The sequence below is a fragment of the Salvelinus sp. IW2-2015 genome, unplaced genomic scaffold, assembly GCF_002910315.2.
Source record: "Salvelinus sp. IW2-2015 unplaced genomic scaffold, ASM291031v2 Un_scaffold1491, whole genome shotgun sequence".
Taxonomy (NCBI): domain Eukaryota; kingdom Metazoa; phylum Chordata; class Actinopteri; order Salmoniformes; family Salmonidae; genus Salvelinus; species Salvelinus sp. IW2-2015.
In genome coordinates this window covers 23024-44510 of record NW_019942942.1, presented here as the reverse complement: position 1 = coordinate 44510, position 21487 = coordinate 23024, and the positions used below count along the sequence as shown (strand labels likewise).

The 21487-nt window shown below is 42.0% G+C and overlaps 2 protein-coding genes across 3 annotated transcripts; one reads left to right on the top strand and one right to left on the bottom strand.

Moving 5' to 3' along the window:
* Window positions 1-6: 6 nt before the first annotated feature.
* On the top strand, window positions 7-4974 carry LOC112071009 (intestinal mucin-like protein). The gene is made up of 15 exons (XM_024138463.2): window positions 7-52; window positions 210-393; window positions 631-803; window positions 932-1001; window positions 1103-1224; window positions 1430-1461; window positions 1789-1957; window positions 2121-2225; window positions 2377-2417; window positions 2631-2753; window positions 2863-2961; window positions 3049-3177; window positions 3958-3997; window positions 4194-4317; window positions 4520-4974. The coding sequence occupies exons 2-15, from the start codon at window positions 383-385 to the stop codon at window positions 4728-4730; spliced, it is 1449 nt and encodes a 482-aa protein (XP_023994231.2). The 5' UTR covers window positions 7-52; window positions 210-382; the 3' UTR covers window positions 4731-4974.
* A 1561-nt stretch (window positions 4975-6535) lies between these two features.
* Window positions 6536-21242, bottom strand: LOC112070999 (toll-interacting protein). Of its 2 annotated transcripts, XM_024138455.2 has the most exons (6): window positions 21040-21241; window positions 11477-11626; window positions 11166-11348; window positions 10832-10984; window positions 10653-10740; window positions 6536-8673 (listed from the first exon to the last, which is right to left on the bottom strand). In XM_024138455.2, exons 1-6 carry the CDS (start codon window positions 21070-21072, stop codon window positions 8453-8455), a joined length of 828 nt encoding a protein of 275 aa, XP_023994223.1. In that variant the 5' UTR covers window positions 21073-21241; the 3' UTR covers window positions 6536-8452. The 2 variants fall into 2 exon arrangements, with proteins under 2 accessions (XP_023994223.1, XP_070295308.1); XM_070439207.1 differs by lacking the exon at window positions 11477-11626 and having other exon boundaries at window positions 21040-21242.
* Between the last annotated feature and the right edge of the window lie 245 nt (window positions 21243-21487).

Sequence of the window (21487 nt, the reverse complement as noted above, 5' to 3'; positions counted from 1 at the left end):
AGCATCAACCTTCCTTACTCCCTCTTCCAAAGCAGCACAGAGGGCCAGTGTGGTGAGTATTATTAAAGTGGGTGAATATACATTTCACAGTTTCAAACTTTCAGTAGATGCTCCTATCGAGACCACCCTATAGAAATKGCATACAACAAAAAACTATGACCTGGCCTTTCTAACTAGGTTATACCCTACTTAATATCCATTTTTTCAAGGTACCTGTGATAATTCCCAGAAGAATGACTGCCAGTCACCTAATGGTCAGATTGAGAGCTGCTCAGTCACAGCTAGCCAGTGGCTAATTCCAAACCAGGACTGTCCAACTCCTCCAACAGCACCACCCACAAGCACATCCCCTACCCCCTGCAAGACAGCTATTTGTGAAATCATGAAGAGCAAGTAAGGAACATATCAAACTAAGTTTGAAAAAGGGAACAAGCACACAATAGGAATGCCTAAATGATCATTCACTTCCTAATGTGTTTTATCAATTGTAATGTACATTTTCTGTCATGTTAATTTGCTTGTATTTGAAACCTGTTTTTATCATAATACAGGTACTGTTCCATTGGCATTTCTGGTTAAAGGTTGCACTCCATGCATCTCTCTTAATCACTATGTTATTTTCTGTCAAAGGGTCTTTGAGGAATGCCATAAAGCGGTTTCTCCTGATGCCTTCGTTCAGGCCTGTAGATCAGATGTCTGCTACAATGCTAATTCTAGCTGCTCTAGTCTGGAGGCGTATGCATCTGAATGTGCAAAGAAAGGGATCTGCATTGAATGGAGGAAGTCCACCGATGGAGAATGTGGTGAGCTATGAATCCAAGCATAGTAGTCATGCCACAAATTCAAAGGCAGCGACTTTTGTATTAGGCAACTACTTAAAAAAWTTTTTTGCTGGTGTTTAGCATAACTGTGACCTGTTTCTGTCCTGCAGAGCATACATGCCCAGCCACTAAGGTGTACATGCCATGTGGTCCAGCAGTTGAACCAACATGTAATACCAGGTAAGCTTTAGTCTGATTGGATGTCAYATGAATTTCCTTCATATGAGCCTTCTTTTAAATAAATGATCTCCTGCATAATCGCAAACCTATTTTGTACGCAGATATAATGAGAAGTATTTGAACAACCAAACCCAAATGACCAATAAGACGAAGGAGGGTTGCTTCTGTCCATCTAAAACCGTCTTGTTCAGCACCTACTCTGATACTTGTGTGGTCTCCTGTGGTAAGAATGGGTTATGGGTCATTTTGCAGGTAGCTATCAMTATAAGAATTAGACCTTTCTGTACTTTTAAACCTTGAATTCAGCATGAATCACGGTTTACTGGCTTTATTTGTAATGGAACAGTTAACAAAATGTGCARGTGTGAAGAACTTGACCCCAACTATGTGAGACAAACATTTTAAACACACCCTGTATTTATTTTCAGGCTGCACCGGACCTGATGGCAACCCCCAAATGGTAAGAATTTCCTCCATCTAAATATTCTCCAGATATTCATTCTCACATAGACATATCATGAGATGCATTTCACGAGAATCAGGGAAACTCACATACTTAGGAGGGATACTTTTCATTGACAAGAGGTCTTGTCCTCTTTATTCCTTCCAAAGAACAGACCAGAAAACTTTTAATCTCTGAATAACCACTTCCAACCCATTTCTTCTCACCTAATGATGGTTCATATTAACTGCCATGGTTAAATCCAGTTCACTGCAGAACAACAACATTTGAGTTACTCTTTTCTTTTTATGTATTGACCTGACATTACCCTGTTTTTCCATTAAGCCTGGTGATACATGGGAAAGTGGTTGCCAGCAGTGCACCTGTGACATGGACTCCATGATTGTCCAGTGCCAGCCTATCACTTGCCCCACACCAGCCATACCCATCTGCAATGAGACTGGTTACAGAYTGGTGAACAAGACAGAAGGCTGCTGCCAGAAATATACATGTGGTGAGTGATGGAACAGACCCTTCAGTAAATCATTAGAAAGCCAACTCTTATTCATACAGTACTAGACCAAGATTATCTGAAGTGTTCTGTAGGGTCATAGGGGTTATTTGACTCWCTATCGGCTTGTCTTTTAATCACTTCTCATTGGTTACCTCTGTAACAGAGTGCGATGCACTGCTTTGCCCCAAAGTCATGATGGACTGCCAGCCAGGGTGGGAGGCAATTATAAGCACATCCAACTCAAGCTGCTGTCCAGAGTATACCTGTGGTAAGTCCCTTTGATTTTCTTCATCAGCGGTTTAGTTAGTTCATTGACTTTGTAATTCCCAGGTATCACTGGTTTGAATTACGTTTGTGTTAACTATGACATGAATCACTGGTATCACTGAYTGATTCCTTCTCAATGTGTGTCTGTTCAGTTCCTAAGGGTGTATGTGTCTACAATAACATTGAGTACCAGGTAAGAATAAMTCATTTCAAATCAATTTAATTAAATTCAAMAAGCTTCTGAAAGATACCCAYACACATAGSTTGAGATACGCTGTATTGTGTTTGCTGCCTTCATAATTAGATACATTATACTATAGAACTGCTCCCTTTGCACTCTGACCCTCCTCTATTCAAACAGTCTGTTATAGTGGATTATAACTTGTGTCTCTCTCTTTCACTCCAGCCTGGTGCTGAAGTTCCTAAAGGAACATGTGAGAATTGTATCTGCAGCTCGACCATGGATCCTAGCACCAAGCTCAACAACATTGTGTGCACAAATAACTCCTGCGACACTACATGTTCACAGGTAGTTATGTCTCTCTTAACAAAGATGAGAAATGCATTTACGTATTGATAAGAAACTTGCAGTAGTAAGTGAATAATGATTCAATGATGGCTCTTCATCCTTGTCTTAGGGCTTCCAGTATCAGGCCATTCCTGGTCAGTGTTGTGGGAAATGTGTACAGACAAGCTGTGTGGTTAATATGCCAGATAAGACCAAACACACTATTCAGGTGAGTACCACAAGTGTTTATGAGGATGCATAATCTGTCTGCATGATCTGAAACTCCATAATTCATCATCTTCTCCTTGTGCGACAGGTGAATGAAACATGGTCACCACCTGGTGACAAATGTGTGATGTACACGTGTGACAAAACTGATGACCAATATATACCAGTGGAGGTGAAGACTGTGTGCCCTGCATTCAGCCCAGAGATCTGTGTTCCAGTGAGTTTCTGTCCTATCTCACCTCCTTCGTGGGGACAATCAACACTGCAGTTACACTGTTTCCCATTCTCACTCAGAATGTGTTGTGGAATTTAGTAATCAATGTTCATAAATTGCAATTATCTTTTTAGGTCTGCAACCCAGAGGTTGTAAAGTTCTGGTTTAAATGAAACAGACAGATTTCCCATCTCACAATTAGTCAAATCCCATTTTATTCGCGAGAGCTATGCTGTGCATATACAAAGGTGTTCCTCTTATAACATTCTCTTAACCTACGCACATACATACACACTAACAGGAGGAGAGCTATCCTATCTAGTTTTCTACCATTCTCGCCACAKTTGATCACTACCCAACTGACAGTTCCATTCCCCCCAAGATAAGGGAAACCTGGAGGGGTTCTCCCTGTCCCATCTTATCTCCCCAGAGTTATAGCCGGGTCGGTTCAAACATAGGTTAAGGAGTCTCTTTGCTTTCTTTCGGCACCCACATACATTCCTCTCTTCCCCAGTCCAACCTATTTGGACTTATGTTGATCAGCTTTAATTACTCCTTGTCTATGCTACATAACCTCTAATCCCTAATGGTTAAGTTTCCGGGTAGAATTATTTAATCATTTTTCTTCAACCGTTATAAATTCTGTTAACAGAATGTTACTATAATTTGTAGCGCTCTTGGGTCATAGCGATAGATGTTTCAGTAACATTTAGAATGGAAGGGAGCTCAGATAATGTATACAATCTGCCACTTATGAATCATCTCTCCTATTTTTCACCCCAGGGCACAGAAAAGACAGATGCAAATGGATGTTGCAAGACCTGTAAGTAACACGTCCAGCCAAGCGTTCCTAATAACCACCTATCTACTGGTTAATAATAGCATGCTATGTCACCTAAATAAGACCAACAGGAAACATTGTGTGCCTACATACTGGCCAAAAATGTATATGTTGGCTGTTTCTGCTTCATCTGTGTCATACCAACTAGCCTAACTCTTGATGCATCTTCCCTGASCAGGCACAGAACGCAGCAATGTCTGTGAGATGAAGTACACCACCACTAGCATTGTCATCAGTGGCTGTGCGACCGCAGAGCCTGTGGAGATCAATTCCTGCTCAGGAAACTGTGGAACCTCTTCCATGTAAGTACTACAGATGCTGAATGCAGCACTAGTCAATGTCATGCAGGCCCCAGTCAGTGATCATCTATTCACTATCTAGTGTGCCCTTTATGAACTAGAAGCCTATTTGACTTATTTATTGTTCCTGTGCTCATCTTGTCAAGACAACCCCGGGAATTTAAGCCCTCTTTTCAACTTGTCTTGTGTTTCTGTGAATGTGCAGGTACTCAGCAGAGGCGAACACCATGATGCACTACTGCTCCTGCTGCCAAGAGGCGACCACTAGCCAGAAAGAGGTGGAGCTGATGTGCCCTGATGGGTCAAAGGTCAAGCACTCCTACATCCACGTTGAGTCGTGCGGATGTCATGTCACAGACTGTGATGCAGGCACGACCGCCGCCCCGGGGACGACGAGAAAGCGCAGGAGGCGCTAAACGTCTAGGAAGACAACATGCACACTGATATAGGAATTATCCTCATGACATCGAATGTTTTAGTCCAAATTTGTTTTCTTGTTACTTTTTAATTCAATCTGTCATGTCAGTGTATTTCTACAATCGGCAACACTTACTATTATGTTCTTATACCTTCATTGTAGAATGAATGTATTTTCTATGATAAATGTAGTGGATAATCTCTTTTCTCATTTGTAGTGATTAATAAATAACAGCAACATCATGTGCTTCTGCATGTTCCTTTGCTCTTTCAGCAATTCTCACAATCCTTCAAGCTATTCAGTGACCACTATAACAGTAACATTATTCTACTTAGAAGTATGTACAGGTAACTGGCAAAATAACAGTAACAACATAAAGTGTCCTAATAGGACGTTGGGCCAACAGGAGCTGCCAGTAGAGCTTCAATGCACCTTGGCATAGATTCTACAAGTGTCTGAAACTCTACTGGAGGGATGCGCCACCATTCTTCCAAGAGAAATTCCATAATGTGGTGTTTTGTTGATGGTGGTGGAAAATGCTGTCTCAGGCGCTGCTTCAGAATCTCCCATAAGTGTTCAATTGGGTTGAGAACTAGTGACTGAGACGGCCATGGCATATGGTTTAAATAGTTTTTATACGCATCAAACCATTCAGGGATCACTCGTGCCCTGTGGATGGGGTAATTGTCATCCACTCCCATCAGGATAGAAATTATTCACCATAAATTGAAGGTGACCACTCAGAATGGTTGTGTATGTACAGTACTGGTGTTTATCTTGCCCTCTAGGGCAGTGGTATTCAAAGTCAGGGATGCGGCGGAACTGCAGTGGGGTCACCAAAATGTCAAACAACAAAAAAATAGGGTACCAATTGTTGTATGGGACAATATACAAACTTTTTCGAGAAAGATCATTAGAAAGATAACATTTTGAGTAAATGTATTTCTTTGTTTCTTTTCATTTTGATAAGAGATGAAAATGCATTGAATTAAAGGTTATTTGTTGATGTAAAATCTGGCTGAAGAAATTGGGGGTTTGCGCTGAAATAATGTGAATAGCACTGATCTATGGGAATAGTGGTCATAAACCATGGCAGGAAAATGCACCACACACCATAACAGAGCCACCAGAACGCTCATTTACTCAAGTTTTTATATTATTTTGGCAGTTACTTGTAGCTAGCTACTAGTGATTATTGAAAATATATTGACGCAACAAAACTTGCCAAGCAGTAAGTCACAAGATAGTAAAGGTATAATAAAATATGTAGCTAGAATAGGGTAGTGATGTTCTTGTGTCATTGAAAACATGGTGGGGTTTAAAGGGGCAATCTGCAGTTCAGACAGTCTCTGTCTCTATTGATGTACCATCCATGAGTTCAAAATGATAGTTTAAGGGCCAGATTCAATCCAATCACGTTTTGTCCACTATATGCACATTTTAAAGTTAATGTTCCAGTGATCGCAGAGACCACATTAACGGTAAACGCAGCACATGTCGGCTCAATCGAAAATGACTTTGATATGTCAATTGCTCTGTAACACAGATCTTCCATAATCCGGATTGAATGTTGGCCTTAATCATGTTTTGAGTCTATACAGTGTTTGTTTACAATTTCATAGTTTACAAAGATGTAAAACAAGCTTATATTTTGGGTTATGATGGGTTACGACAGTTGAACTAAGCTCATGAGTAATTTTTAAGTGATATTCTTCAAAAGTCTATGGTATATTTCAATCATCAAGTCCAAAAATGGCATAGCAAACAAACCAGGATGAGATCTACACTACAAGACCAAACACATACAGATAAAACATTTATTTCCTTAACGTGTCATGAGTAAAAGAAACAAGAGCAAATGTCAAATTGCAAACATAATTTGACACCAAAAATTGTTGTACATTCAAACCAGATAAACTGTTGTAGCACGTAGCCTTGCCATTCCATTACAACAGAATCAGAACAACCTTCCTAACTTCCGCTAGAGTGCCTTTGAACATAATTGTGCACATTGATCTAAAAGGACTGTAAAAGTGAAATAAATGTTATGCTCTCTTTAGCTTAGGAAGGTACATTTACTTATGGCCTACCACCAATAAACAAGTAGAATGGCCAAACGTTGGAAGTTAGGGATTATACAGATGTCTGGCTAAACATGACACAATCATGTTCAAAATATGTCTATGAGAATGGGACATGTGGGAAAACAGAGAAGAAAACCTAACATTTAAAATGAAAGTGAAAGGTAGAGGAATTTGTTAAATCAAGAGGGGATAGAACGCTAAATCAAACATAAGTGCCCAGAATTGGGTCTTTTAAATTTAAACAATAAGTATTTTTACATACTGTATGTCACTCATGGAGATGGCCTAAGCATAAAGGAAATGTACTATATATTTTCTTTAATGAATCACACCAAAACAGAGGATCTTTCCTTGGAAAAATATATGCATATCTTTGAAGATTAAGCTTATACAAATATCAAATGAAAACCCCATGTTAAAATCAGACCTTTGGGGGGACGGCAAAATTCAATACCTCATGTCAATGGATCTTTACAAGTCTCCTCTTTATGTGTGGGCCTATATATGGTAGTGGTAGGACATTACATTTTATCTGTAAGATAGTCATACCAACATTTACCAATTTTCTGAATATCATAGTTTTGGGCTGTGCACACAATTTTTTTATTACCCCAGCAGGGATTTTCACAGCCTATAATGGTTTGCAATAAAGCCTGTGAATTCAGAAAGGGTGAAGGGAAAGGATGATATCAGTAATATGTTTATTTCTTCACTGCACTGCATTCAATAATTTTATATTACCATGTCATTATTTGATATTGGATTACTATGATATATTCTTCCCCCATAGTTACCCACTGTTACTAAACCACTGACCAGTGATATTGAAACATTCGGAGAGGCATTTTTGGTTGGAGAAGTACAAAATCATATGGCATTATCCAGAGTAGAGTGGAATGGTGGCAAATTAAGCTCAATATTTGAGAGGTTGATAGGCATTGGCTGTGTGAATATTGGGGGATTTTTCACATGTCCTAAGTCATCGCTGTTTGTTATATTGTGATAAGTCCTCATTCTGCTCTGAACCGCTGCATACCTAAATCTCGTCTTCATAATTTATCATATGTTGAATATATATAACTATATTTATACAGATTGATATATATCAATCTCAATCAAATACAGATAGGCTCAGGACAGTACTGGTCAATACACATATACAGAGAAGACAGGTTAGGGAGCTCTCAACAATGTCTCACAACAACTGCTTTCAAAGATCTAAAGCTTCTGCAGGATCAATTCCTTCCATTATCCCACAGAGTAAGTAGCACTGCATCAACATCAATTGTACATAACCCCTTCTGAGTGAAGTGGAATGTAAAATTGAGAAGCCAACCAGCCATCACCGCACTTATCAATAGGAACACCAATTTCACCCAATCCCAGATGTGGACTGGGAACAAAGCTATACATTGWTTCATAATACAGATGGTAATGTATACAGATGTATAAATGTGTGATACCTCAGATATGGACATCTGCTTATGGTTAAAAAAAACAACTGGATTTTATTTAATGTGAGTGACAGTTGAGAGCTCGCAGGCCTGAGTGCATATTTACAAACTGTGCAGGGTGCTGTTGCTGTGAATGGGCAATGTTCTGGCCTCCAACAGTGGATTTATTTGTGGCTCCACTGTTACAGCTCTTCTGTCATCTGGAGCAGAGAGTTGATGGCGGCATCCCTGTTACCTTGCTGGGCCTCAATTACAGTGCGGATCACTTCCCTGTCCAGATTGGGGAACATGTCCTGCAGTGCCTTAAGATCCTCCTCACTACAGGGAGCTTCTTGTGGGGCGACTGTGGGTGCTGCAGGCATACCCATGGGCACCATTCCCTGGTTGTATACAGTGGGCACTCCTGAGAAGAGCAAACAAGAGAGAAATGGTTAAGCAACAATCTCCTGTGAATGTATAATTTAAAACAGGTCAACAGTTCTTAAGGGCAACACACACTAATAAACATCAGCTGTGCACAGTAAGTAGATCACCTGCTGGGTGCCCGATGAGCAGTGGCGATTCAACATGTACAATAGTCAGGAAAATGAACAGAAAATGACAATGTTCTGTGGTCAGTCAGAGGAGTGGTCTATTTCGTTCTTTAGTTTCACTTACATAAGGCACGCTATGCCAACTTCCATTTGGAAAGTAGACTAGCAATCAAAATACACTGCTCAAAAAAATAAAGGGAACACTTAAACAACACAATGTAACTCCAAGTCAATCAAGTTGGATGCACAAAGTCAAGCCTTTGTGCAAGGAGGAGCACTGCCAGAGCCCTGCAAAATGACCTCCAGCAGGCCACAAATGTGCATGTGTCTGCTCAAACGGTCAGAAACARACTCCATGAGGGTGGTATGAGGGCCTGACGTCCACAGGTGGGGGTTGTGCTTACAGCCCAACACCGTGCAGGACGTTTGGCATTTGCCAGAGAACACCAAGATTGGCAAATTTGCCACTGGCGCCCTGTGCTCTTCACAGATGAAAGCAGGTTCACACTGAGCACATGTGACAGACGTGACAGAGTCTGGAGACGCCGTGGAGAACGTTCTGCTGCCTGCAACATCCTCCAGCATGACCGGTTTGGCGGTGGGTCAGTCATGGTGTAGGGTGGCATTTCTTTGTGGGGCCGCACAGCCCTCCATGTGCTTGCCAGAGGTAGCCTGACTGCCATTAGGTACCGAGATGAGAAATCAAAGACGCCCTGTGAACCATATGCTGAACATGCACATTGTGGCCTGCGAGTCATTTGCAGGGCTCTGGCAGTGCTCCTCCTTGCACAAAGGCGGAGGTAGCGTCCTGCTGCTGTGTTGTTGCCCTCCTACGCTCCTCCACGTCTCCTGATGTACTGGCCTGTCTCCGTAGCGCCTCCATGCTCTGGACACTACGCTGACAGACACAGCAAACCTTCTGCCACAGCTCGCATTGATGTGCCATCCTGGATGAGCTGCACTACCTGAGCCACTTGTGTGGGTTGTAGACTCCGTCTCATGCTACACTAAGAGTGAAAGCACCGCCAGCATTCAAAATGACCAAAACATCAGCCAGGAAGCATAGGAACTGAGAAGTGGTCTGTGGTCACCACCTGCAGAACCACTCCTTATTGGGGGTGTCTTGCTAATTGCCTATAATTTCCACCTTTTGTCTATTCCATTTGCACAACAGCATGAGCAATTTATTGTCAATCAGTGTTGCTTCCTAAGTGGACAGTTTGATTTCACAGAAGTGTGATTGACTTGGAGTTACATTGTGTTGTTTAAGTGTTCCCTTTATTTTTTTGAGCAGTGTAGAATCGGGCCTTAGATGGCTGCAGTGTCTCTGTCTAAGATTGCCAACTGTTGAAGACTGACATGAGCCCATTTTAATCTGTTTATAATTGTATAATTAGCCTAGCAGTAGTAATTATTATGTTATGGGTTAGACGGAAAGATCTATGTGCCTTGTATTTGGGAAGAGGGAAAGGGGGCCTGTCTCTGAGGGCAAGAATGATTCCATAAGGGTGGAATAGGGCTGATGGAGTTAGAGCTGATAGATCATAATTACTGTTCTATAACACCGTCTTGTTTCTTTACTGTTTTATATACTCTAAATATGAATGTACAGTTTTTATATATTCTTCGAGATCAAAAGTAGTGTTAGATTTAGGCTTTTTGTGTATGAGGAGTGTAATTATCTAGTGGATTGCAGTAGCCTGTAGTCGTGTTATGACCGGTATGTGTGCTTTTGCAGCTGCAACATCCAGTGTGGTGAATTAATCTAGCTTGAGATTTCTTGGAGTCCGTTTGGATTATTGTATCAAAAATTCAACCTAACACTAAATCACAGTATGGTTCTACTCACCTGCAATGGGTACGTATCCTACCCCCTGCTGATAGACTGTGGGCATGAGGACAACGGGTGGAGACATATGCATACCTGCTGKCATGTTCTGAAAGCATGAGAGCCAAGAGGAATATCAATCAATCACTTTCAAACTGTCCTACAATGACAATGTGAGCATGTATGTTTTATGCACTCACAGCATAAGACATGACCAGGTTGATCATGCCCTCCTTGTCGTCGCCTTGTCTGCCACTGAGGCTGTACCACTCATCAACCACACTGCCCTCTCTCAGGCCTTCCGGGATGGTGACGTGTGTCCATGCAATTCTGTCATCCATGGAGAATGCCCTCTGGAAAGGTGACCAGCACAAACACCTAAAATCAATAACTTGTCCCTAAAATCAAGGATGATCATCAAGAAGAAACACTCAAAGTAGATTGCTATCAATAACTCCAGACTGGCCTAGTTGTCGAGCCAATAAGTTACGATCTTCCTCAACCACCGCCCCCCCCTATTTCCTTCTTTCTCACCTCATCAAAGATCTCCAGGTAGAAGGAGTCTACTCCAGGTGGGACAGTGCACTGGATAACTTTGTTCCAGCGTGGATTCTTGGCACCATTATGGGCTGTGGGTGTTTCATAAACAGCATACCCTAGTCGGACCCTGCAGTAAGGGTCCATGCGTGTCATACCATAGTTTTTAGCTAGCTTGGCCTGGAGAGAAGAGGGACATAACAGTGATTCACAGGAAAACATTCCCACTGCATTAATAACCTTGTGTTCCACAATAAGTCTTGACTCTAGGGAAAGACCAAGCAGATGCACAGTTAAAAACATCTTACCTGCACTACAGTGATGCTAAGCCGTCCTATAGTGCCCAGGGATCCCCCATACTGCAACTGCTGCGCTGCTTGGGCATCCAACTGAACTTGTTGTTGCTGCTGGGTGGGAGTAATACGCAGGAAGTCTTGAGGCAACTCCCCAACGTATACCTAAAAAGACAAAACGAGCGGAGGAATTGAGAGAGCGAGGACAGGTAAACCACACTAGAGGAAGAAAAGGGTCACAATATGCAGCGATTTCACGGACACACCATTGATAGGGTGTTAAGTGACGCGGCAAACAATGGACGCTATGTGAGAATTCCACAACAGGAGTAAACAAATCTACTTTCACTAAATGTCAATAATGTGGTTGTCAAAATACATGAATCATTTGAAAACATTAATGTGGCAGTTGTTAACAATGTCTAAAAATCCCAATACTGTATGTTATGATATTTACGCGACATGAGCTCAAATTTAAAGCATGTGCCATGCTAAGAATTCTGTGGGACAGACCTTTTTGTGAAACCCGCAAAATCAGCGTGTTCATATTTGCTCTTGGCGTAAGTATTCCTCAACCTACCAGAGTAAGATCGGTGTGACATTGTATTGCTAAGAAGTATTGGAAAGTCCTGAGGGTTTTTCATGAGTATTGGACATCTTTGGACTGAAATATAAGGTATGTAACGACCCTGGGTTTATAAGCGCGGAAATTGACTCTGCCGCACGAGCACGCGGCACAGTCGATAGGGCGCCGGACCTTGGGCTAGAAGGTCGAGGGTTCGAGACCTGCTCCCTGCTGTTTCATTACAGGTAAAACTATATTCTTTCGGGTCTATCATTACATGTTTTCCTCAGATACACGAAAAAAACATAACAGGTTACAAAGTAGAGCGTCATAGCCAGTGTTGCCAATTATTTCAGTGAGACCAACTATCGGCTCCTTGATTTGTCGCTAGTTGACGTTTTGCCTTGCGGCACAGCTGCGGTCCCTGACGAAGCATTTTCGCCCCCTCTCCCGGTGCAAACCCCCTCCCCTTGTGCCTCTGATGTGACTTCTGTTGCAGACAGCTTCTCCCACTCTTGTTTTCGGCAGAATTGATTGGGAAAAGTCGCTAAATACTATCAAAACTATAGAAACCCGGGCGGCAGGTAGCATAGTGGTTAGTGTAGGATTTGCAACCGAAATCGAATCCTCTAGCTGACAAGGTAAAAATCTATCGTTCTGCCCCTGAACAAGGGAGTTAACCCACTGTTCCTAGGCCGTCATTGAAAATAACAATTTGTTCTTAACTGACTTGCCTAGATAAAAGGTTAAAAAAAAACTGTGTCAAAACTCTCCAAAAGGCAGCCTGAAAAGTAGCTGAATTTGTCGCTAGAACATTTTACCAATAAGTCACTGGATGGGTCTGAAAACTTTCTAAATATAGCGACAAAGTCACTAAATTGTCAACATTGTATCGTAGCTACAATTTAATGTATGGGTTGTCAGGGATTGCTCCTGTGAGGATATGCGTTTTATGCACTATAGCCCGCCACCACATCATTTGTGATTGAATATTGTATGCTGTATCTGCTTTGTGCATGTGTGTGCTGGAAGTAACATTTTGCCCCAGATAGTGTGCTGAGAAGCTGTGGTTAACCTTGAGCGAGAACAGTATGCTTTCTATGCAGGTGCAAATAGTGTTACAGAACTGTCTGACCTCAGTCTCTAGGGTGTGGGAGCGTAATCTACACAGCAACAGCGGCGGACATCTGGAGCGCCACCGACAGGCTAGTGAGTCTAAACCACGCTAAGCCTCTACTGTGATAGGCCAACGGACGAGTTGGAACTATCACTGTCACAGTATAACAAAGGTTGATTGTATCATTTCGAGTCAGTTCTCTGCTTTACCCTGAGTGGTGATACAGTGAACACGTATATACGAAAATTGCATTTACCATTTATCGCTTGAGTTTAATAAAAATACTTAAAGTATATTCGGTGACTCAATCACATTTTATCCTGATACCAGATTTGAATTGACGCAACCCTTTACACTCCAAATTCTTGTTCCCCCACCCCCATTTCCATGATGAGTGCTAGCTTGCTAGATGTATGGGAGTCCTTGACACTGTTCCCTGAGGCAACTGTGGCGAGAGGCAGCGCTGTGCAGCATTATGCTACTAGCGATTTTCGTGATTAATGGTTTTATTCTTTCAAGAATAACTACAAGAATTCAGTGGCGACAGGCCTACAATCGATAACAACATAGCTAAGTGAATTGAAAATGTGTCCCATCTATCTTTCTGTGCAGCTGGCTAGCAGGCAGCTCACTGTCTTCTGAGTCTAGGCTACTTATTTGTTGGAAATGGTGCAGTTTATCCTCCCTTCACCAGAGAAACTTATCAAAACAAAAAAATAACATTACAATGTAACCCAACTCAGACGTAGGCCTACCTTAGAAGTAAGCTATGTTTTTAGACTAGTAGACTTCTGTGTAACAGTTCAGACTTAGTGAGAAGTGTGTGTCTGTGTTAGGCTATGTGTGATGTGGTGTGTATGTGTTGGTGGGTGCTGTGTGAGGATTCTGAGAAATGTGTGTGTTGGTGGGGGTGCTGTTTGAGTGTGTGGGGATGCTGTGTGTGTGGGATATGCAGTGTGTATGCAGGTGGCACACGGTTGGGCCTAATATTTGGCACTCTAGGCCTCTTCAGTTGGACAACTAAATCCAACATAACGGTGATATAAACCGCCTAACAGTTGCTAATTTGTAAATACTAAATAGTAAGCCTGCTTTTTGTTCATGATTATGTAATTAATCCCAATTATATGTACCCGACACCCCTGGTGTGTGTGTGTGTACACACGCATGGGCTCCACCTTACACGGAACCCAAACCAGCTGCGCCATCGTGCACAATCATGCATACATTTATTTTGTCCCCCCACACCAAACGTGATCACGACACGCAGGTTAAAATATCAAAACAAACTCTGAACCAATTACATTAATTTGAGGACAGGTCAAAAAGCATTAAACATTTATGGCAATATAGCTAGCACTTGCTAGCTAATTTGTCCCATTTAGCTAGCTTGCTGTTGCTAGCTAATTTGTCCTGGGATATAAACATTGAGTTGTTATTTTACCTGAAATGCACAAGGTCCTCTACTCCGACAATTAATCCACACATAAAACGGTCAACTGAATCGTTTCTAGTCATCTCTCCTCCTTCCGGGCCTTTTTTTCCCCCTGAACTTTATATTGCGATTGGCAACTTTCATAAATTAGGTGTGTTACCGCCACCGACCTGCAGCGCGATCTGCGTCACAAATACAAAGAACTTCTATTTTAGCCCTTGGCAACGCAGAAGCTCGTTGACGCACGCGAGCAGTGTGGGTGCAATAATTGAATAATATGTATTTCTACATTTATTTTGCAACGCACGCGACGCGAGCGGTGTAGTCAGGGTATTACTCCTTAGTGTAAACTCACAGTTCTGCATAAAACATCAATATATGTTAACAATGACCATCTTAGTTTAAATGAATGGTCTTAACTTGTTGTATTTTATGTTTACAGTCAATTAGCATATTAAGTATCACATTTTTATAAATCGTACAAAAAGTTGTTCTAATTTCATAAATTGTTACAAACTATGTTTTGAATGAAACATTAAGATTTGTTAATATGACAATCCCTACATTAAATTGGGATTTACTGTAATTGTGTATTCCTACGGACTCATTTGCGTATTAAGTGCCACATTTGCATAATATGGCATTTTAATTTCAAACATTTATTTATTCATTTTATTTCACCTTTATTTAACCAGGTAGGCAAGTTGAGAGCACGTTCTCATTTACAATTGCGACCTGGCCAAGATAAAGCAAAGCAGTTCGACACATACAACAACACATAGTTACACATGGAGTAAAACAAACATACAGTCAATAATACAGTGAAAAATAAGTCTGTATGACAAATAGTGATGGCAGGTGAGGTGAGATAAGGGAGGTGAAGGGCAACAAAAATATATATAAAGTAAATAAAATATAAAAGGCCATGGTGGCGAAGTAACATACAAATAAGCAAGTAAAAAACAAACAAAAAACACTGGAATGGTTTGTTTGGCAGTGGAAGAAAGTGTAAGTAGAGAGATAGCAATACTGGGGTGCAAGGAGCAAAATAAATAAATAAATACAGTAGGTAAAAGAGGTAGTTGTTTGGGCTAAAATTATAGATGGGTGCTATGTACAGGTGCAGTAATCTACTTATTAGCTGCTCTGACGCTGGTGCTTAAAGCTAGTGAGGGAGATAAGTGTTTTTCCAGTTCAGAGATTTTTGTAGTTGTGTCCAGATCATTGGCAGCAGAGAACTGAAAGGAGAGGGGCTAAAGGAAGAATTGGGTTTTGGGGGTGACCAGAGAGATTATACCTAGCTGGAGGCGCGTGCTACAGGTAGGTGCTTGCTATGGTGACCAGCGAGCTGAGATAAGGGGGGACTTTACCGCTAGCAGGGTCTTGTAGATGACCTGGAGCCAGATGGGTTTGGCGACGAGTATGAAGAGCGAGGGCCAGCCAACAGAGTGTAACAGGTGCAGTGGTGGGTAGAGTATAATGGGGCTCTTGGTGACAAAAACGGATGGGCACTGTGATATGACTGCATCCAATTTAATTGAGTAGGGGTTTTGTGGAGCCTATTTTGTAAATGAACATACACCGAAGTCGAAGGATTGGGTAGGATGGTCAGTTGTTTACAAGGGTATGTTGTGGAGCATGAGTGAGAGGATGGCTTCTTGATTGTGGAATAAAGGAAAGCCAATTCTAGATTTTGATTGGGAGATGAGGATGTTTGATTGTGAGTATGGAAGAAGAGTTTTAGCAGTCCTAACGAAGCTAGGTATTTTGTAGTGTGTCCAGCATATTATAAGTCAGAGCCGTCCAGCAGTAGCTGGCATGTTTGCGACAGGGACGGGCAGGATAGCAGGCAGCGATCGGTTGAAGAGCAATGCAATTTAGTTTTACTTGTATTTAAGGCAGCACATTGGAGTGCCACAGGAAGGAGAGTTTGTAATGAATTTGAGACTCGCTGGAAGGGATGTGTTAACACAAGTGTCAAAAGAAGGGCTCAGACGTATAAAATAGGTGTACTTTCTGACGATAGAGGGCATAGAGAATCACCAAGCAGCAAGAAGCGACATATTGATGTATACAGAAAGAGAATCGGTCCCAGAAATGAACTTGTGGACCCGCATAAGAGACTGCCAAGAGCGCCCGGACAAACAGCGGCTCCGATTTGAACACTGAACTCGATCAGCAAGAAGTGTAGTTGGTGAACCAGGCAGGCAATCATTAGAGAAACCAAGGCTGTGCGAGTTCTGCCGATGAGAGTGGTGATTGACAGAGTCAAAAGCCTTGCCAGGTCATGGAACGGCGAACGATATCTGTTTTTATTATCGAGAGACAGAGATTACTAAGAGCAAATACGTCAGTTTTATGACATATATAGAGCGCCGATACGGCTGAAGTGCACGCATGGAGGCTCTGAAACAGATTTGACATAGGCGGAAGAACGCTAATAGAGATAAAGAAGCAAATTCGCAAATGGAGTCGGTAATGTGTTTGTTGACCTGGCTTCGAAGACTTAGAAAGGCAGGTGGATAGATATAGGTCTGTAGCTGTGTAGAGGGTCAAGAGGTGTCCTCTTTGAGAGGAGGGGGATAACCGCAGCTGCTTTCCACATCTTTGGGAAAATCCTCAAGACGACACGAGAGAGAGGTTGAACAAGGTTAGTTAATGAGGGGTGGCACAATTTCAAGGCAGATAGTTAAGGCGAAAGAAGCGGTCAGATATATCTAGCCTGGCTGATTTGTTAAGAGGTCAGATTTTTTGCAGCTCTTTAGAACACTCAGCTGACTGTATTTGGGAGATAGAGAAATGGGGAAAGGCTCGGGGAGTAGCAGAAAGGGGAGGCAGGGCTGTTTGAAGGGGGGTGAAAGGGTAGGCCAGGTGGAAAACAGCATAGGCCAGGACGTAGAGAAATGCTTATTGAAATTTCCAAATTATAGTAGGAATTTCGGTCGTGGTGACAGTGGGTTTCCTTTCGGTTCAGCTGCGAGGTTGGAAGCTGGGAAGGAGGGATGTTCTTTATTCTCTCCTGGAAACTTTACAGTGTCCCAGAGAACTGTATTTTGAAATTTGTGTTTGCAGGAGGCAAATTTCTGGCTTGAAAAATGCTAGCCGTTGGCTTTTTAACTGCTGTGTAAATTTGGTTTCATAGCTTCCTGAAAGTTGATATCACGGGGGTGTTCGATGCTATCCCAGCAGAACGCAATAACGGATGTCTTTTTCTGGTCTGGTTAAGGGCAGTCAAGGTTAGGAGAGACCAGGGTATTCAATCTGTTCCTGGTTCTAAGAATTTCTTGCCGATGGGGCATGCTTATTCGAGTGGTGAGGAAGGCATTTTTTTTTAAAATATCAGGCATCCTCTACTGACGGGATGAGATCAATATCCTTCAGGATACCTCGGCCAGGTCGATTAGAAAGGCCTGCTCGCTGAAGTGTTTCAGGGAGCGTTTGACAGTGATGAGTGGAGGTCGTTTGACCGCTGACCCATTACGGATGCAGGCAATGAGGCAGTGATCGCTGAGATCTTGGTTGAAAACAGCAGAGGTGTATTTGGAGGGCAAGTTGGTTAGGATGATATCTATGAGGGTACCCGTGTTTACGGAATTGGGGTGGTACCTGGTAGGTTCATTGATAATTTGTGTGAGATTGAGGGCATCAAGCTTAGATTGTAGGATGGCTTGGGTGTTAAGCATGTTCAAATTTAGGTCGCCTAGCAGCACGAGCTCTGATAGATGGGGGGCAATCAGTTCACATATGGTGTCCAGAGCACAGCTGGGGGCAGAGGGTGGTCTATAGCAGGCGGCAACGGTTACATAACATTACATTTTATTTGAAAATGTCATAACAATATGACCACCCTATTTTTAGTTATTGGACAAAAAGTGTCAGGTGATTTGGTCAGGGTTTAATCAGTCTGGGAAACCAATCCAACATCATCAGATCTTGCTTTTCTCTGCCTCTCCACCACTGCCCTATAGAGGTGGTTCAGTAAAATGTTGCTTAATACCTCCTGCCTAGGCTTCAGCTCAAATGGCTAACAGACGACACTGGTTTAGCTGTGTCCTGATAAACTCAAGCAAGTTTAAATCTGGCCATATAGACGCTAGCTACAGCCATTTGCCTCACATGCTGACCACTCCACTCGCGTCGCGTGCATTGCAAAATAAAATGTCCAAATACATGGTATTCAATCATTGCACACACACTGCTCGCGAGCGTCTGCGTAGCCAGACGCAAAATAGAACTTGGTTCTATTTGTGACGTATAACGTGCTGCAAGTCCCGGCTCTCCCATCTCCTCATTGGTTTTTAGGAGCATATACCACGTGCCATCTCTTAATTGGATTTTAGGAGCATATACCCACATGGGTGATTGAAAGATGAACTGAGGTCCACACTTAAGTTGGTAGTGGCAATGCACCTTAAAGTTGGTTGCCAACCGCCATATGAAGTCAGAAGAAGACGCAGAGATTACTAGAAAAACTTGTACCCTTTTATCTGTGGATTAGAGGACCTTGTGCATTTCAGGTAAAATAACAACCCAATGTTTATATCCCAGGTCAAAATAGCTAGCAACAGCAAGTTAGCTAGCTAAATTGCCATAAATGTTTAATGCTTTTCGACCTGTCCCCAAATTAATATAGTTGGTTCAGAGTTTGTTTTGATATTTCAATCTGCGTGTCCTGATCGTGTCTGGGGAGGGGGGACAAAATCAACTCCTGTGAATACAGTAGTTAGCTAGACGGAAGATGGCAGAACCTAAAGGTTTTGTTTGAAACTGTTAGTGAGTCAAGTTTAGCTAATAGTACAGAAAGTGAGAATGAGTGGGTTACAGTGGCGAAGAAAAAGGGAAACAAGAGAAGTAAAGCTATGTTGGAAAATAGGAAACCACTAGACTCATTTTTGGTCTGAATCAGGGTTTTGGATCATTGCTCCTTGGTTAATCCATTTAACATCTCCAGGAAAATCTGGAATGTGTTGGAAGAAAGTATGGAGTCGGTGAGTCACAAGAAGTGGTCTTATTTAGATTTGTTTGTGTCTGCGGAGCAGAAGAAGCGTGTGTTAGAAGCGTGTGTTAAGAGTCAAAAAGATATCGGAGTGGAATGTTTCCTGCATGGATTTCCATAGCAGGACGCCTATCAAGGGGGTTATTTCTGGGGTGGCGCAAGAAATAAGAGCATAGGATATAACTGAAGACTTTGATGGAGTGGTTGGTGCACATCGATTGACCTGTATGGTGGACGGAGAAAAGAAGTTCACTTCATCAATGCTACTCTTCTTTGATAAAGAGTCTTTCCCTAGATACCCTGTAAGAGCTTTTGTGCACAAGCCCCTTCAGTGTCATAAATGTAAAAGATTTGGTCTTGTGTTAATGTGTGCAGAAGGGAAGAATATCGTATGCCAGATGAAGGGAAATGCTGCAACTGTGGAGGTGAACATGCGCCTGAATTCTTGGAGTGCCCTGTTAGGGTGAAGGAGAATGAGGTGGAAAGAGTAAAGAGTGTCCAGCGTGTCTTCTATCTGGAGGTGGTGAGAAAATTGGAAGGAACAAGTGGCGGGGAAGAAGCAATGGTAGAGCCACCACGACCAGTGAAGGTTTCTCATCAACCGAGGGATAGTGAAATGCTACATGTTAAAAAGGTGGACTTTGTATTATTTATTGCAATGGTCATAAACTGCACAAGCGGAGAAGATGTCTAAGAAAATTGTAATCATTGTGAATGCTGCTGAACGTTTGTGTCTTCATGATTTCACAGCCGTGCAAAAAATCATGTCAGTGAATGTAGCCCCATCACAGGGATGTATTTTTGAGTGGACTGTGATTGGAGAAATATTATGTTTTTTTTTTTGTTTACGTGTTTTATTTTGTATGTTGTTTTCCCCCTTTCCAGGAATGTTTTCTTGTTAGTTTCTTATTCAATACCCCGCCCAGCTGGAGGCGGTAATGGACCATTAACATTGGATACCAATCGCCGTTAAACCCCATCGAAGAAGTAGTTAGCTAGATAACTGGCTAGTTGACTTTAGATTTAACCAGTAAGTAGCTCATTTTCATAGCTAGTTAGCCGAATACAAACTACGCCTTTGTGGTTATTGCTCCTGGCAAGCTCTAGCTAAGGAGCGCAAGCTAGCTATATGGCTATATCCAGAGAGACTTGCCAAACTTTAGCCTTCTAAATTAGTTGGCTGTCGTAAAAACGACCCAGCAAGCTAGCCGGAAGTTAGTAAACTACTGTAGCTAGCTAACGTTTGTTAAATTAACTAACGTTTGTTAAATTAACTAACGTTACGGTGTTGTTTACATTAAAACGTTGCAGCTAGCTACAGCTAATCTGGCCAATTTGGGTTGAAATGAAAACGAGTGATTATTGAAGCTAACGTTAGCTAAAATGGTGTTTATCCGTGTCGTTAGCTAATTTAACATTAGCTAGCTACTATAGCTTGTTATCTAACGTTAGTCGTTATATTTACCTGTCCTCGTTGGGTGCTAATGGCAGTACTCATTCCGTTTTGAAGTGTGTCAGTTTCACAAATAACGAAAGCCTTCTGCAACCGTATACAGTTAGAAAGAAGAGGGGAAATATTACTCGCAAAAAAGTAAACAACTCAATCTCGCCAGTTATCCAATCGTGTCACGCCAAGAATCCTATCCGGGCAGGTTTGATAATCAGCTGACTTGACTTCGTTCCGCTTCTGATGGGTGCGTTGCAGGACATCGGTAAGCGTGAAGTCGCAATTTCAGTCTGATTTGGGCGAGAGAAACATAGTGCCTCTCAATCGTCCATAATAGTCAATAGCTTTTCTCCTTAATTTTCACAAAAAACAGGACAGCCAGAATTTGCTTTAACCTGTCTTATTTCTTTACCAACATGTGCATAGAGGAAAAGCAGATGAGGACAGGAAGGCATAGGCTATGCAC